Source organism: Microcebus murinus, chromosome X (assembly GCF_040939455.1).
Source record: "Microcebus murinus isolate Inina chromosome X, M.murinus_Inina_mat1.0, whole genome shotgun sequence".
Taxonomy (NCBI): Eukaryota; Metazoa; Chordata; class Mammalia; order Primates; family Cheirogaleidae; genus Microcebus; species Microcebus murinus.
This window is the reverse complement of record NC_134136.1, coordinates 96,888,483-96,902,634: the sequence shown is the minus strand read 5'-3', so window position 1 is coordinate 96,902,634 and position 14,152 is coordinate 96,888,483. Positions and strand designations below refer to the sequence as shown.

The 14,152-nt window shown below is 37.7% G+C and overlaps 1 protein-coding gene and 1 long non-coding RNA gene across 2 annotated transcripts in view; one reads left to right on the top strand and one right to left on the bottom strand.

Annotated features, from left to right (window-relative positions):
• Positions 1 to 12,135, bottom strand: part of MBTPS2 (membrane bound transcription factor peptidase, site 2) — a 43,183-nt gene extending 31,048 nt beyond the window's left edge. Inside the window, exons 1-3 of the mRNA XM_012784620.2 lie at positions 11,917 to 12,135; positions 8,067 to 8,215; positions 5,974 to 6,202 (exon numbers count right to left, since the gene is read on the bottom strand). Of these exons, the coding sequence (XP_012640074.2) occupies positions 5,974 to 6,202; positions 8,067 to 8,215; positions 11,917 to 11,991 (453 nt within the window). The 5' untranslated portion in view covers positions 11,992 to 12,135. The remainder of the gene's footprint in view (positions 1 to 5,973; positions 6,203 to 8,066; positions 8,216 to 11,916) is intronic.
• The window catches only part of LOC105882363 (uncharacterized), a 29,520-nt gene continuing 27,488 nt past the window's right edge, over positions 12,121 to 14,152 (top strand). Inside the window, exon 1 of the long non-coding RNA XR_002222997.2 lies at positions 12,121 to 12,408. This is a non-coding gene — a long non-coding RNA (uncharacterized LOC105882363). The remainder of the gene's footprint in view (positions 12,409 to 14,152) is intronic.

The following is a 14,152-nucleotide window of genomic DNA, read 5'->3' as shown; positions in this document are numbered from 1 at the left end:
GGGCAACAAAGTGAGACTCTGTCTCAAAAAAAAAAAAAAGAAATTGAATTTTTAATTTCCTGAAGTCATCTCCCCAGGAAGAATGAGGGAGCCCAGCAAAGTGCCAGGGAATGCAGGGTGACAGTGAAGGAGGCAGCAGCTCCCAATTTGGAAATTCTTGTTAAAATTCTCAGTCATTCCTGTGACTTGTTATTGCAAGGTTCCAAGTACTTATATTGATTAATATGGATCATGTTTCCCAATCAGTGAGTTTCATTTTAATATTCTCAAGTTACAGAAGAGTTGGTAATGAAAACTAGTGCAATAAAGTGCCTGATCAGTGTGGGAACATCATGCTCTTCATTCCTCTTATTCCATCAGTTTGCCCATTACATTGGTCAGAAAAATAGCATCAAAGAGATACATAAATACAATATTAAAATTAAAATTTAATGAAGAGATTAAATTTGAACATACATGTAATGAACATATGAAGCAGCTGTCTTGTAATTATGTGCACCTCAAATGTTGTACATTTATATATATATATCACTACATACACAAGGGAAGTTTGCTATGGTAAGAGCTGCACAGTAAACTTTTTTTAGATAGCCAAGAGTCTTCCCTTAAGATAAACACTCATCCATGCAAGTTGCTGCAAAAAAGAAAGAAAGAAAGAGAGAGAGAGAGAGAGAGAGAGAGAGAGAAAGAGAGAAAGAGAGAAAGAGAGAAAGAGAGAAAGAGAGAAAGAGAGAAAGAGAGAAAGAAAGAAAGAAAGAAAGAAAGAAAGAAAGAAAGAAAGAAAGAAAGAAAGAAAGAAAGAAAGAAAAAGAAAAACACTCCCAAGTTATGTCTTCTGGTAAAGAGAGATTCTTAAATTAGGCTGGAGTGGGCATACCAGGCTCATGAATATAACTTACATACATCTAATTCTCATAGTCCAGGAGTTGGGACCCAAAAGGTATCTTTCTGGAGGAAACTCCTTCTTTCTTTTATTAATTATTATTTTATATTCATCATAAAATATGTTGAAAGCAAAAAAATTGGAAAACCCAAGGGAAAATAGAAGCTTATAAATCCTGCTCCCTAAACACAAAAAACCATTCTCAATGTTTTGACATGTCTCTAGTCTTTCCATGTGCATATATTTTTAAAAATTGTACTTTTATTATAAATATGATTTTGAAACCTGCCCTTCTACTTAACACTGTCATAGACATCTTCACATGAGTATTTTCTGGTTCAATATGATTTCTAATAGCTATGTTGTATTTTAAAGAATACATTGTTGGGCATTTAATTGTTTTAAAAATTTCTGCTCTTATAAATAATGCGATAGATATTTGGGCATATACACTCAAATATTTTGGGGGGATAAAAATTCTTAGAGGGGCATAGTTATTAAGGGCTCAGGCTGGGAAGACATTTTCCTTGGGTTTGAAGTCCTGGCTCTATCACTAGCTAAATGACCTTTGGGAAGCTGGCATTATTTCTCCAACACTTCAATTTCCTCATCATTAAAATGGAAATACCCACATTTGGATAAAAGGGTAATTTTGAGGATCAAACGAGCAAATCTTTGTCCAATGCTTAACATTACGCCTCATAGAGAGGGTAACAAATGCTATTATTACACAAAATTTAAAGGATTTTGATATATATTATCAAACTGCTCTCCAAAAGCAGACTCTTTTATAACCTTGGGCAAGCTCATTCTATACAAATCTGTAATATGATATACATTTATTTGATCATGAGTAAAGCAGAACTTTCCCCCTACTTTTGACTATTTTTTGGTATTCTGTGAGTTGCCTACTTGTGACTTGACATTTTTTTCTCCTAAAGTGTTTATCTTTTCCAAAACTGATCTGTCAGATTACTTCAAATACTAGTACTAGTCCTCTGTAATACATGACATAAATGTATTACGAAGTATGTTTGCCTTTTAATTTTATTTTGCTATATAAAAAATTTTAGGTAGTCAAATGTACCAATATTCATGGTTTCCTACAACACCAAGAGTGAACTCTAATGTAAACTATGGACTCTGGGTGATAATGATGTCAATTATAACAAAAGTGCCACTCTGGTATTAGATGTTGATAATGAGAGAGGCTATGTATGTGTAGGGGTGGGAAGTACATGGGAAACCTCTGTACCTAACCTGTCAATTTTGTTATGAACTTAAAACTGCTCTAAAAAAATAGTCTTTAAAAAATAAAAGATAAAGGTGCTATTGTTACATAAAAAAATTCATGTCTTCTGCCATTAGTTTTATGTTTATGTCATCCTCATTCTATATTCATATAAATACTAATCTGAAATTTTTTTCTTTCAAGGTCTTTTTTTTTTTTTTTTTTTTGAGACAGAGTCTTACTCTCTAGCCCAGGGTAGAGTACCGTGGCATCATCATAGCTCACAGCAACCTCAAACTCCTGCGTTCAAATGATCCTCCTGTCTCAGCCTCCTGAGTAGCTGGGACTACAGGCATGTGCCACCATGCCCGGCTAATTTTTTCTATATATAGTTTTAGTTGTCCAGCTAATTTATTTTCTATTTTTAGTAGAGATGGGGTCTCGCTCTTGCTCAGGCTGGTCTCAAACTCCTGAGCTCAAACGGTCCACCCGACTCAGCCTCCCAGAGTGCTAGGATTACAGGCATGAACCACTGCGCCCGGCCGTGAAAAGAGTTTTTATAATCATCATTTTTAATGTATGTACGGTATGCATAATATCTCATTGAATGACAATCCAATAATTTAACCATTCGTCAATTAGATGTTTTTGCTGCTTCTAATTCTTCCATAATAAATAATGTTAGGCTAAAGAGCTTGATGGCTACTTTTTCTTTTTAATATTTGGCAGTGTTTCCTTAAGCAAGAGTCTTAAATATGGAAGTAAAGGGCAAAAGGGTATGGACATGTTTATGATGCTCATTATCTGAAATTCTCTTTATTCAGACCCTATTGACCAACTTTTTTCAAGAGCATCAATGTCCCTTTTTCTATATACCTGTTCCATTCCCAGGTTCTCGGGTATCTGTTCAGTAGTTTTCTTTTCTCTGACCCCTCTCTAAATTTATGTGTTTAAGATTGCCATACATCCCCTCTATATGACAAAATATCCTTTTATTTTTATCCTTTTTATTTTTATGACAAAATATCCAAATTACCTTTTCCTACTAAATCAGTAAGCTTGATGCAAGAGGATATTTGTTCCTTCTCTTTATTGTTTTTTGGATGTAATAACAAGTAAGATAAGGTAAGAATTTGAGTGTGTGACTATACCAACAGATGGTAGGTCTTATTTGCTGGCAACAGTACATGACTGCCCATCTGTCTCTGCTATGATCACATAGGGTATTAGATGTACCAGAATATTGAATACAGAATACTTTCAACAACAAAGAATGCCAGGGTTTGGGGAATTAATACTGAACAAGGCTGTAGGGAATTATAGAGCAAGCAGAAAATATGTTCTTTAAGCTACAAGAGCTCATATCAAAGTCAGGAGACATAACATTCTTAATCTTATAAATAAATGCGTATGGTGAACTACAGAGGACAGCTGACTTAATGGTTCCAAAGCATGGTTCTCCTAAGAGAGTCAATATTTTTGTGAGCACTATGAATAAACTGAGAAGCAAAGAGAAGAAATAATTTCTTCTCTAAACAACATTTTGCCATTCTAATTCTAGCAGGCAGACAGGTCAATGATCACATTTCCTTCAAACTGGCTTTTTCTTTCCTATCCTCTTTCTTGATGTATGATAACCAATCGTGTAACCTGAGTCATCTTAAACTCTTCCTTCTCCCTCAAGCCTTACATACAATTAATCACCAAGGTCTAAGAACTCTCCTCCAAAAGATCATTTGAATCCATCCCCTTCATCCTCCTTACCACTAATTTAGTTTAGATCTTTATCACTTCTAACATGAATTGGTTTAGAAATTTATCACTTCTAACATGAATTACTCCTCTTAAATGATCTCCACATCTTCCTTCTAACCAACTTTGGTCTATTTTGTGCAGAAGTGTTATCTACAGGTGAAATTAAAACCTCTTAGGATGGCCCTTCGTAACCTAGACCCCACCTATGTCTCCCATCTTATTTCCTGTACTATCTTTTTCTCTTACTGCCACTCCTACCTGTCCTTCCACCATATACCTCATTGACAGGTCAATATTACTTATAGTTCCTCGAATAAGTATTTGTCTTTCTTAATAGGAGTACAGCATAATGTGTGTAGGTTCTAAGGTCAGTGATGATGGATCCGCTAATTATTAGCTGTGACCACAAGCAAGTGACTTAATGTCTCTGTGCCTTTATTTTCTCATCTGTAAGTCAGGGATAACACTAATACTAGAGATAACACTAATATTTACCTCTGGATTGTTACAAGAATAAAATAAAACAGGCACAAAAAACCTCACACAGGAAGCACTGCATATTAACTAGGTTTTATTATTGCTAGTATTCCCTCTGCCTTTCCATGTCATATTTTCCCTCTATTACTGGGATATTCAATTTCCATCTTCCTTTCCCAGGCTATGTGGACTCTCCACATCTTTCTGTGGACGTTTTCCCTTTAGTCTCTTCCTAGTGCCAGGCACATCTCACGCTCCTTCTCTCTGTTCCCACAACACCTGTACGGTGTCCAACTGCAGCACAATCACAGCGACTTTCCTTCTAGACTAAAAGCCCCATGAATGCTAGAATTGGATTGTGTTCCCCATATAAGCAGTACCTAGCACATGGCCAGTAGGGAGGACACACTCGGTGTTTGCTGAAGAAATAAGTCATTTCTTATGAGCCATATCGGGTGAATCTTTTAACCTCTAAGAAAGAGCTATCACCATAGGACAGATTCTTTATCATTCTCTACAAATGACTTCTAAATCTTCCCAGTGACCCAGCCTAGTAGAGGCCACAAAGAGATGAGGAAAAAAAATATGTTTTTAACCCTTAAACAGTCTATTCCATTAATAAAAACATGACTACAAATATAACATCCATGACTTATGGAAATGGGAACTATAAATGTAAAAATGTGAACTAAAAGTGAGCCAATATAGAGTCTCCCCTTCTAAACTCTGAAGACATAAAACAATAAGGTACAGGTCTACACATGTGCTTTAAAGTGAGAAGTATTATAAATAATTTATAGTATAAGGAGTATAACTCAGTACATTCTTCTTCACATTAAGAAATCACAGCAACCATTCAGAAAGGCCTTTTACCTTTAATTAAAATGATATTATTGGCTGGGCGTGGTGGCTCACGCCTGTAATCCTAGCACTCTGGGAGGCCGAGGCGGGCGGATTGCTCGAGGTCAGGAGTTTGAGACCAGCCTGAGCAAGAGTGAGACCCCATCTACTATAAATAGAAAGAAATTAATTGGCCAACTTATATAGAAAAAATTAGCTGGGCATGGTGGCTCATGCCTGTAGTCCCAGCTACTCGGGAGGCTGCGGCAGTAGGATTGCTTGAGCCCAGAGTTTGAGGTTACTGTGAGCTAGGCTGATGCCATGGCACTCACTCTAGCCTGGGCAACAAAGTGAGACTCTGTCTCAAAAAAGATATTATTGGTTAGATGCTAAAAGCCATAAAAGAGGAAAGGGGAACACTTTCCATAGGCTTAAAATGTAATTTATTTATCAACTATAAAGAACTTAAATCAGCATGCTTATTCCTTGAAAGTAACAATTATTGAACATCTTAAGAAGACAACATGAATGAAGTCAAATATCTGTGTAATTACTGACAGTCTTCACAGTGGTCTATTTGTTCTGTTACTATTACTAGAACTACTACCAAATATCACAACAATTTCTTGCTGTATTCTTACTAATGGTTTTTGTTTTAGCAGGTAATTTGAAAAATTGTGACTTTTATTTTCATATTTATATTATGGATAGGAGTTATGCTAGCCAGAAGAAATTTCTTATATCTCTATTTCAACAAAGTTATTTAAAACAAAAAGAAGGTACTTACCACAACTTGTAACACCTGTTCATTGTGAAGAGAGGAGGAGGAGGATGAGGAAGAGGATGAAGAAGAGGAAGAAGAAGAGGAAGAAGATGAGGAGGAAGAGGAAGAAGAGGAGGAAGAATAAGAGGCGGAGTCAGCCATCATTTGTGCCAAAGTCTGCATCAGCGTTTTTCCAAGGAGAAAAAATGAGCTAAACATGGCAATTACGCCGAACACCATTCCAAAATTAAACCTGTCAAAAGGAAGAAAAATCACATAAATGTACAATTCCTTGCAATTCATGGACTAGCAAATTCACTGACCAGCCACATTTTGTAGCTTCAAAATAATGGCTAAAAATTTCACCTGCCTCTTTTTCCTACCTGAACTTCAAATACTTTTTTCTTTTGAGACAGAGTCTCACTCTGTTGCCTGGAATAGAGTGCCGTGGCGTCAGCCTAGCTCACAGCAACCTCAAACTCCTGGGCTCAAGCAATCCTACTGCCTCAGCCTCCCGAATAGCTGGGACTACAGGCATGCACCACCATGCCCAGCTAATTTTTTCTCTCTATATTTTTAGTTGGTCAATTAATTTCTTTCTATTTTTTAGTAGAGATGGGGTCTCGATCTTGCTCACGCTGGTTTTGAACTCCTGACCTTGAGCAATCCGCCTGCCTTAGCCTCCCAGAGTGCTAGGATTACAGGCATGAGCCACCGCACCTGACCATGAACTTCAAATACTTGACTGAAGCATGGGCACTAGTTTCTTTAAGCAGTTCTAATACTTTACATTCTCTGATAACTAAAGAGGCTGAATATTATTTTCAATAAAAAAGTCTGTTTCCTCTCATGTATTTACTCGTTTACATAGCATTGTTTTGATCTTGTTCTCATATAGTTATGAAAGCTCTTTTGATATTTTAGACCTCCATCCTTTTTCATCTACCTATTCTATTGTCTGCATTGTATTTTAACTTTATTTTGTGATAAATGAGCTTAAATATTAACATGGTAAAATTTAATAGTTTCTTCCTTTCACTATTTTAATAATTAGAAGTTACCCTTCTATAGTTGGGAATAATCTGTTGCATTTTCTAACTTTTTGATAAGTTGTGTTTTTCAAGGAACTTGTCCATTTCATCTAAATTGTCAAATTTATAGGCATAAAATTGTTCATAATAGTCTTATTATTATTTTTTTTTGAGACATAGTTGCCCAGGCCACAGTGAATGCCATGGCATCAGCCTAGCTCACAGCAACCTCAATCTCCTGGGCTCAAGCGATCCTACTGCCTCAGCCTCCCGAGTAGCAGGGACTACAGGCATGTGCCACCATGCCTGGCTAATTTTTTGTATACGTATTTTTAGTTGGTCAATTAATTTCTTTCTATTTTTAGTAGAGACGGGGTCTCGCTCAGGCTGGTTTTGAACTCCCGACCTCGAAGAATCCACCCGCCTTGGCCTCCCAGAGTGCTAGGATTACAGGCGTGAGCCACCACTCCCGGCCTTAGTCTTATTATTTTTTAGTGTCTATAGAATCTGTACTAGTGCAGATTCTAATTTTCAGTTACTTGTGTTTCTTTTTTCCTTAATCAGTCATGGTAGGGAGTTGTCAATTTTATTAATCTCTTCAAAGAACTAACTTTTGGCTTTGCTGATTTGCTCTACTGTATACTTTCCATTTCATTGATTTCTGCTTTTATCTTCATTATTTCATTCTGTCTAGTACGTATGTGTTTGACTTGCTGTTGTACTTTCTGCTAACTCTTTGATGATTTGATTGTTTATATTTAGCTCTAATCTGTTTGGAGCTAAAAGATTTTAACAAAAAATATGCCATACGCTACCCTCACATTCTCTCAACTACAGAACCTGTCAGTATATCCTGGGTGTTCCAAAGATGATTGTAACCCCCCTAACCATAAAACAACATAAAGGCTTTGATTTTTAATGTACGCAAAAGCACAATACAATCCCATATGTTTATATGAAATCAGAAAGTTTTAATATATCAATATTTAAAAACTCAGTATACTGAAAAATGACAGAAATGACTTAACAAGCTATCTCTCATGATCACAATGATTAATTTAAACCAAAAAGAGAAAGTGAAAATACCATTGGTAAAGCATCCTTGCTTTTCGCCGTCCCCAACTGTAAAAGGCACGATTGAAAACAGCAGTTTGCCATCTTATATGAAAAGGGGAGATGCTCAATCCATTGTTTTCCAGCCAGTCTTCATAAGAATGCTTAAAATAGACAGATGACTAAAAGAGAAAGAAAAGTTCCACATCACTCAATTTTGAAGAATAATTCATAATGTATAAGAAAATAAAAAAAGAAGTATTTTCTACAGGAAATAGAGATATTGACTGCTCAAATGTTTATAATCTTAAAGCTTCATGTTTATTCTTCTAAATATTAAAGGTCTCAGGCTAGCTCGTCTGCTGAAGTTAACATTTGGCAAACTACGGCCCATAGGCCAAATCAAGCCTATACCCTATTTTCATACAGTTTGTGAGCTAAGAATAATTTTTACATGTTTAAGAGATTATAAAAAAAAGGACAACAAAAAACAAGAGTACATGACAGACACCCCAAGTGGCCCACAAAGCCTAAAATACCTACTATCTGGCCCTTTACAAAAAAGGTCTGCTGACCCCTGCTTAAAAGAGTGCGGTCCCAACTAGTTCAACCTCTGTGGAAAGCAATATGGAGATACCTCAAAGCGATACAAGTAGATCTACCATTTGATCCAGCAATTCCACTACTGGGCATCTACCCAAATGATCAAAAGTCACTTTATGAAAAAGACATCTGCACTCGAATGTTTATAGCAGCACAATTCACAATTGCAAAGCTGTGGCAACAACCCAAATGCCCATCAATTCATGAGTGGATTAATAAAATGTGGTATACCATGGAATACTATTCAGCTTTAAGAAACAATGGTGATATAGCACCTCTTGTATATTCCTGGATACAGCTGGAACCCATTCTACTAAGTGAAGTATTTCAAGAATGGAAAAACCAGCACCACATGTACTCACTAGCAAATTGGTATTAACGGATCAACACCTAAGTGGACATATAGGAGTAACATTTGTCAGGTCTTGGGAGGGTGGAGGGGGAGATGGGTATATACAACCACAATGAGTAAGATGTGCAACGTTTGGGGGATGGACATGCTTGAAGCTCTTACTCGAGGGGGGGAGGGGCGCATGGGCAATATATGTAATCTTAATACTTGTACCCCCATAATACACTAAAATAAAAAAAAGAGTAGAGTACAGTCCCATAGAAATATAATGTGAGCCACAAATGCAAGCCACATATATAATTTTAAATTGTCTAGTAGCTGAATTTTTAAAAGTAAGCAGAAACAGATTTTTATATATTTTTACCCCTAAATATTCAAGATATCATTTCAACATGTAATCAGTATAAAGAAGTTGTTGAGATACTTTTTCTGGCACTAAGTTTTTGAAATCTGGTGTCAACTTTACCCTTACAACACATCTCAATTTGGACTAGCTCCATGTCAAAGGCTCAATAGCCACATGTAGCTAATAGCTACCATATTGGACAACACAGGTCTGGAAGCCTATGTTATAAGTTAAAAAGACCCTCGACCAATCCAACAGAAAGGACAGGTTAGTTGATATCAGTGCTTTCTACCTTCTTCTGAGCAACAACTCTAAGGGGTTAGGCTGATTTTGATCATATAAAAGTACAAAACTTTCCCTAAAACAAAAGTAAAAAAAAAAAAAGAAGAAGAAGAAAAAGGAAAAGAATCAAAATTTAAAAGAAAAAATAAATAAATAAAAATACAAAACTTATATAAAGCCATCTTGGTCTCAGTAACATCTCTTAAATTCTCTGGAGTTGTGGGGATGACTGCTTATACACAGCCCCATCAAGAGTTTTATCTTTAGAGAAGTTTTAGTCCCTGACTAATGTAGGATTTTGGATAACATAAGGCTGGGTTTTATACGTGACAAAGTTACAGTAAGTGCAGTAAGTATTTTGTCATATTGATGCCCACTCATGTGAAAAACTTAACTCTATCCCAGAAAGGTATTTCAGCCCTATCACAATCATAAAAAATGACCTGCACCTGAATATAGGTATTTATTTGCTTTGGATCTGTAATGTTCTCTGCTCTCAGTCTTCAGGTGGTTTTTAAAACCTGCCTGTTTTCCAGAACTTGGAAAAGGAGAGTGATACATACCTCCGGCAGATGTCTACTTCATAAATCCTAGAAAAACCAAAGGTGGAACAACATATCAAGCCAGAAGCAGAAAAGCTGAAGGTACAGGCTCCTAACAGTTGAGGTTTCTCCATTCCTCAGACAGATAACTCTGAATGTTAGGTCTTTTGCTCAGGTTATAGTGCTCTCTTAGGGAGTTAGGGGCTGTCACTGAAATTAGAGTGACATCCTGATCACCTCACACACTTGTTACAGAGACTGTAGAGGTTTGAAAAGTTCTTTTTATTTTGGCTTTTTATGCAACATGAAGAAATTATGTGGCTTTTTTTCCCAAAAAACAAAATCACTGTGGTCTGTATTGCTAGTGGTTAGGATAACTAACCACTAGTACCAGACACTATGTCAAGTACTTTATATCCACACTTCTCAAACACAAACGTGCAGAGGAATCACCTGGGATCTTGCTGAGATGCAGATTCTGCTTCTGTAGCTCAGGGGTGAGGCCTGACACTCTACATTTCTAACAAGCTCCCAGATAATGCAAGCACTGCCAGTCCTTCAACTTCAAGTTGAGTAGCAAAACTTTATGTGGATACACTAATGTAGTCCTCTCTATAATCTCAGGAGATGCTGTTATTATCACCATTTAAAGATGACAAACTGAGGCACAAATAGTAATTTGCCCAAGGTCATAACAGCTAGGAAGTGGCAGAGCTTGGCCCTTACTCTAAAGACTATACCGTATAACCTCCTGCACTTTACAAGTTTAAATGCAGCAAAGCACAGTCTCATTTCATTTTATTGTTAAATCTAAAACACACAATACTGTCGTTTTCTGTTTAAAATGGTATTCATAACATGAAGGCTTTATTATTCATAATTGGAAGTTTCATTAAACATTTGAGAATTTATATGATCTTATTCCACAAATATTGTTACTTTCTGCCCCACCCCCAGTCAATTCCAAAAGGCTACTTGAAGCATGTGGTCAGACAACTGCTAATTTTTTGCTACCCTTTCCAAATAATTGAAAATGCACCGTGCACCCAGGGTGTGTGTGGTTAGTGTGCAGAAAGGGGTGCAGGGTGCAAATCAGAATTCGAGTAGTCAGAAACTGATTATACTTTTGCTACTTTGGTATACTACTTTGAAGTATGGTCTCTGGACCAGCAGCATCAGTAGCACTCGGAACTGGGTGGAGATGCAGAATCTTAGGCCTTGCCCCAGATCTGCTTAATCAGAATCTGCATTTTAACTGGAACACTAAATGACCATATGCATTTTAAAATTTGAGACCACTACTCTAAATCACGACTTGACTTAGATTCATCCCAATACCAGAGTCTTTAGAGGGTCGTGATTTTTAAAAACACGAGAGAAAAAAATGTCTTTCCTAAGCAGATGTTTTATTTTCCTCTCTGGTGCACTGCTGCTGCGGGGTCTGGCAGGGCCCAGTCCCTCCCAAGACTACCACCGGCGCCTCCCGGGAAGGACCCAAAAGCTGAGGGGCCTGAACTGCTCCGCACTGCGACCGCGGCAGCCGGGCAGACCGCCACACCCCTCCCGCGGCCAGCAGCGCTTTATTTACTCCACTGGGCTGACGCGCCACGCGGAAGGCCGCACGTGGGTACCGGCCGCGCGGCTTCCAGCCCGGGAGGCGCGAAGCAGGGGAAGAGAAAAGAAGGCCGGTGGCAAAGCAGGGCCTTCCGCTCCAGCCCTGGGCACCGCGGGCTTGAGCCTTAGGCCCGAGGCCCTCACCTTCAGCACCAAGTCGGTCAGGTACACTGCAGTCCAGCCACCCACTACTACCACCACCAGCGACACAGGAATCATGGCGGCGGCAGCGGCAGAGGAGGGAAGGCGAGCCCTGATGTCCTGCTCCCTGCGCCGCAAACAGCCGACCGCGTCGCGCCTCACAGCCCCAGCATCCGCACAGGAACCAAGCTACAGCCGGCTCCTTTCCCGCAGTGGCGACGTTTCTCTCCGGACTCTTCCGGCGGGGACACACGGGTGGGCTTGAGAAGACCGGAAAATGGCGCGGGGGCTTATTTTTGTGGGACATTCGGGCGCCGCATTGTAGGCGGCAGCTGGGTTATGGCGCCTACCCTTCTAGCTATTTCTTAGGCTTTGGCCCTCCCTGCTGTCTGCTCTGCATTCTCGCCACTTCTGGTCTGGGTTTTGCTGTTCCTTTTAATCTAGCGTGGGTTTGGGGATGATCTGAAGTAATAATCGTCTACTTCTCTGTCATAGGTATCCAGATTTAAATTAATTGTGGTCGATTCGTTCTTTTCATCGAAGTGTAATTTACATATAGCGAAATCATACATATAGATCTCAGTTGTCCATTTCAATGACTTTTTTTTTTTTTTTTGAGACAGAGTCTCACTCTAATGCCGGGGCTAGAGTGCCATGGCATCAGCCTAGCTCACAGCAACCTCAAACTCCGGGGCTCAACCATCCTTCTTCCTCAGCCTCCTGAGTAGCTGGGACTACAGGCATGCGCCACCATGCCCAGCTCATTTTTTTCTATGTATATTTAATTGGCCAATTAATTTATATTTTTAGTAGAGATGGGTCTCGCTCTTGCTCAGGCTGGTTTTGAACTCCTAACCTTGAGCGATCCTCCCACCTCGGCCTCCCAGAGTGCTAGGATTACAGGCATGAGCGACTGCGCCCAGCCCCATTTCAATGACTTTTAATAAATGCATATATCCATGTACCCTAATCAAAATAGAGAATATTTCTGTCTCAGGAATTTCCTTCTCAGGTCCCTTCCCAGTCAATCCTCCCTTCCCCCTACGTTCTGATTTTTTAAAAACTTATTTAAAGACAATGATGCAATAGGTCCTCTTTCTGTCTGGGTTATTTCAATCAATATGTTTTTGCCATTTATTCGTGTTGATTAGTTTCTTTTTTCAACTTCTTCTATTATAAAATTTAAGATTAGTGCTAACAGTTAAAAATTGGAGTTCTGAACGTCTATGCATTTTAATGTTGATGTATACCTGATTATATATTGAACTAGAGCAGTGGTTTTCACCCTTGGCTGCACATTAGGATCACCAGGTGGCTTTTAAAATTCCAGATGCGTATTTAGTAGCTTAGATCAATTAAATCAGAAGCTCACTGGGACCCAAGCATTTATACTTTTTAAACTCCTTAGGTCATTGCATTGTGTAGCCAAGGTTGAGAACCACTGAACTAGATAATCTCTAACAGGAAGGAAAACTAATATTTATTGTTTTTCTGTATTCTATTAATGTTCATCTTTAAAAGCTATTTAATTTTCCTGGAAAAGCATCATTAGCAATAATATTATACCAAAATATAGAGAACTTAATACCATCTTAAGAAAAAGTATAAATAAGTAAAAATACAAGAAACCTGTATTATAGATATTGCTACTAATTTGCCTCTATCTCTCATACTTTTCCTAAAGTTTTAATCACTTAGCAACATGTCTTTCCAGCTCCAAGAAGTCTTATGACTCAGTTTTACATCTGTTTGTGTGTATGTGTTGTTATAAATGGCTTCAATTTTCTTTGGACAGAGCTGAGTATAAATTATATATGTAAAGTTTATATTCAAGGAGCCTGTGACTCCACAGTTTTCCATATACAAGTGTCCCAGAAGTCTTAGTGCTGTTTTAAGCTTTGATAATTTCTGAAGTATAAATGCTATGAACTTGCAAAAACCATCATGTGTAAAGTTTATTTAAATTTCTTATATGCTTATTTCCTTTTGTGAATTTTAAAAAAATTTTAAGTTTTACATTTTTTAGTTCCTCTAACAGTAGATGGCAAATGTTGACTGAAACAAAAAATTAAAATACATTTACTGTTCAAAAATTCACAAAACCAAATAAACATAAGTGAAATTTAAATAATTTTACTTTCTTTTTTTTTTTCTTTTTTCTTTTTTTTTTTAAGATATCTCAAGGTAAGTAATAATTTTACTTTCAAATGATGTTTTGTATAAGTTCATAGAATTTATA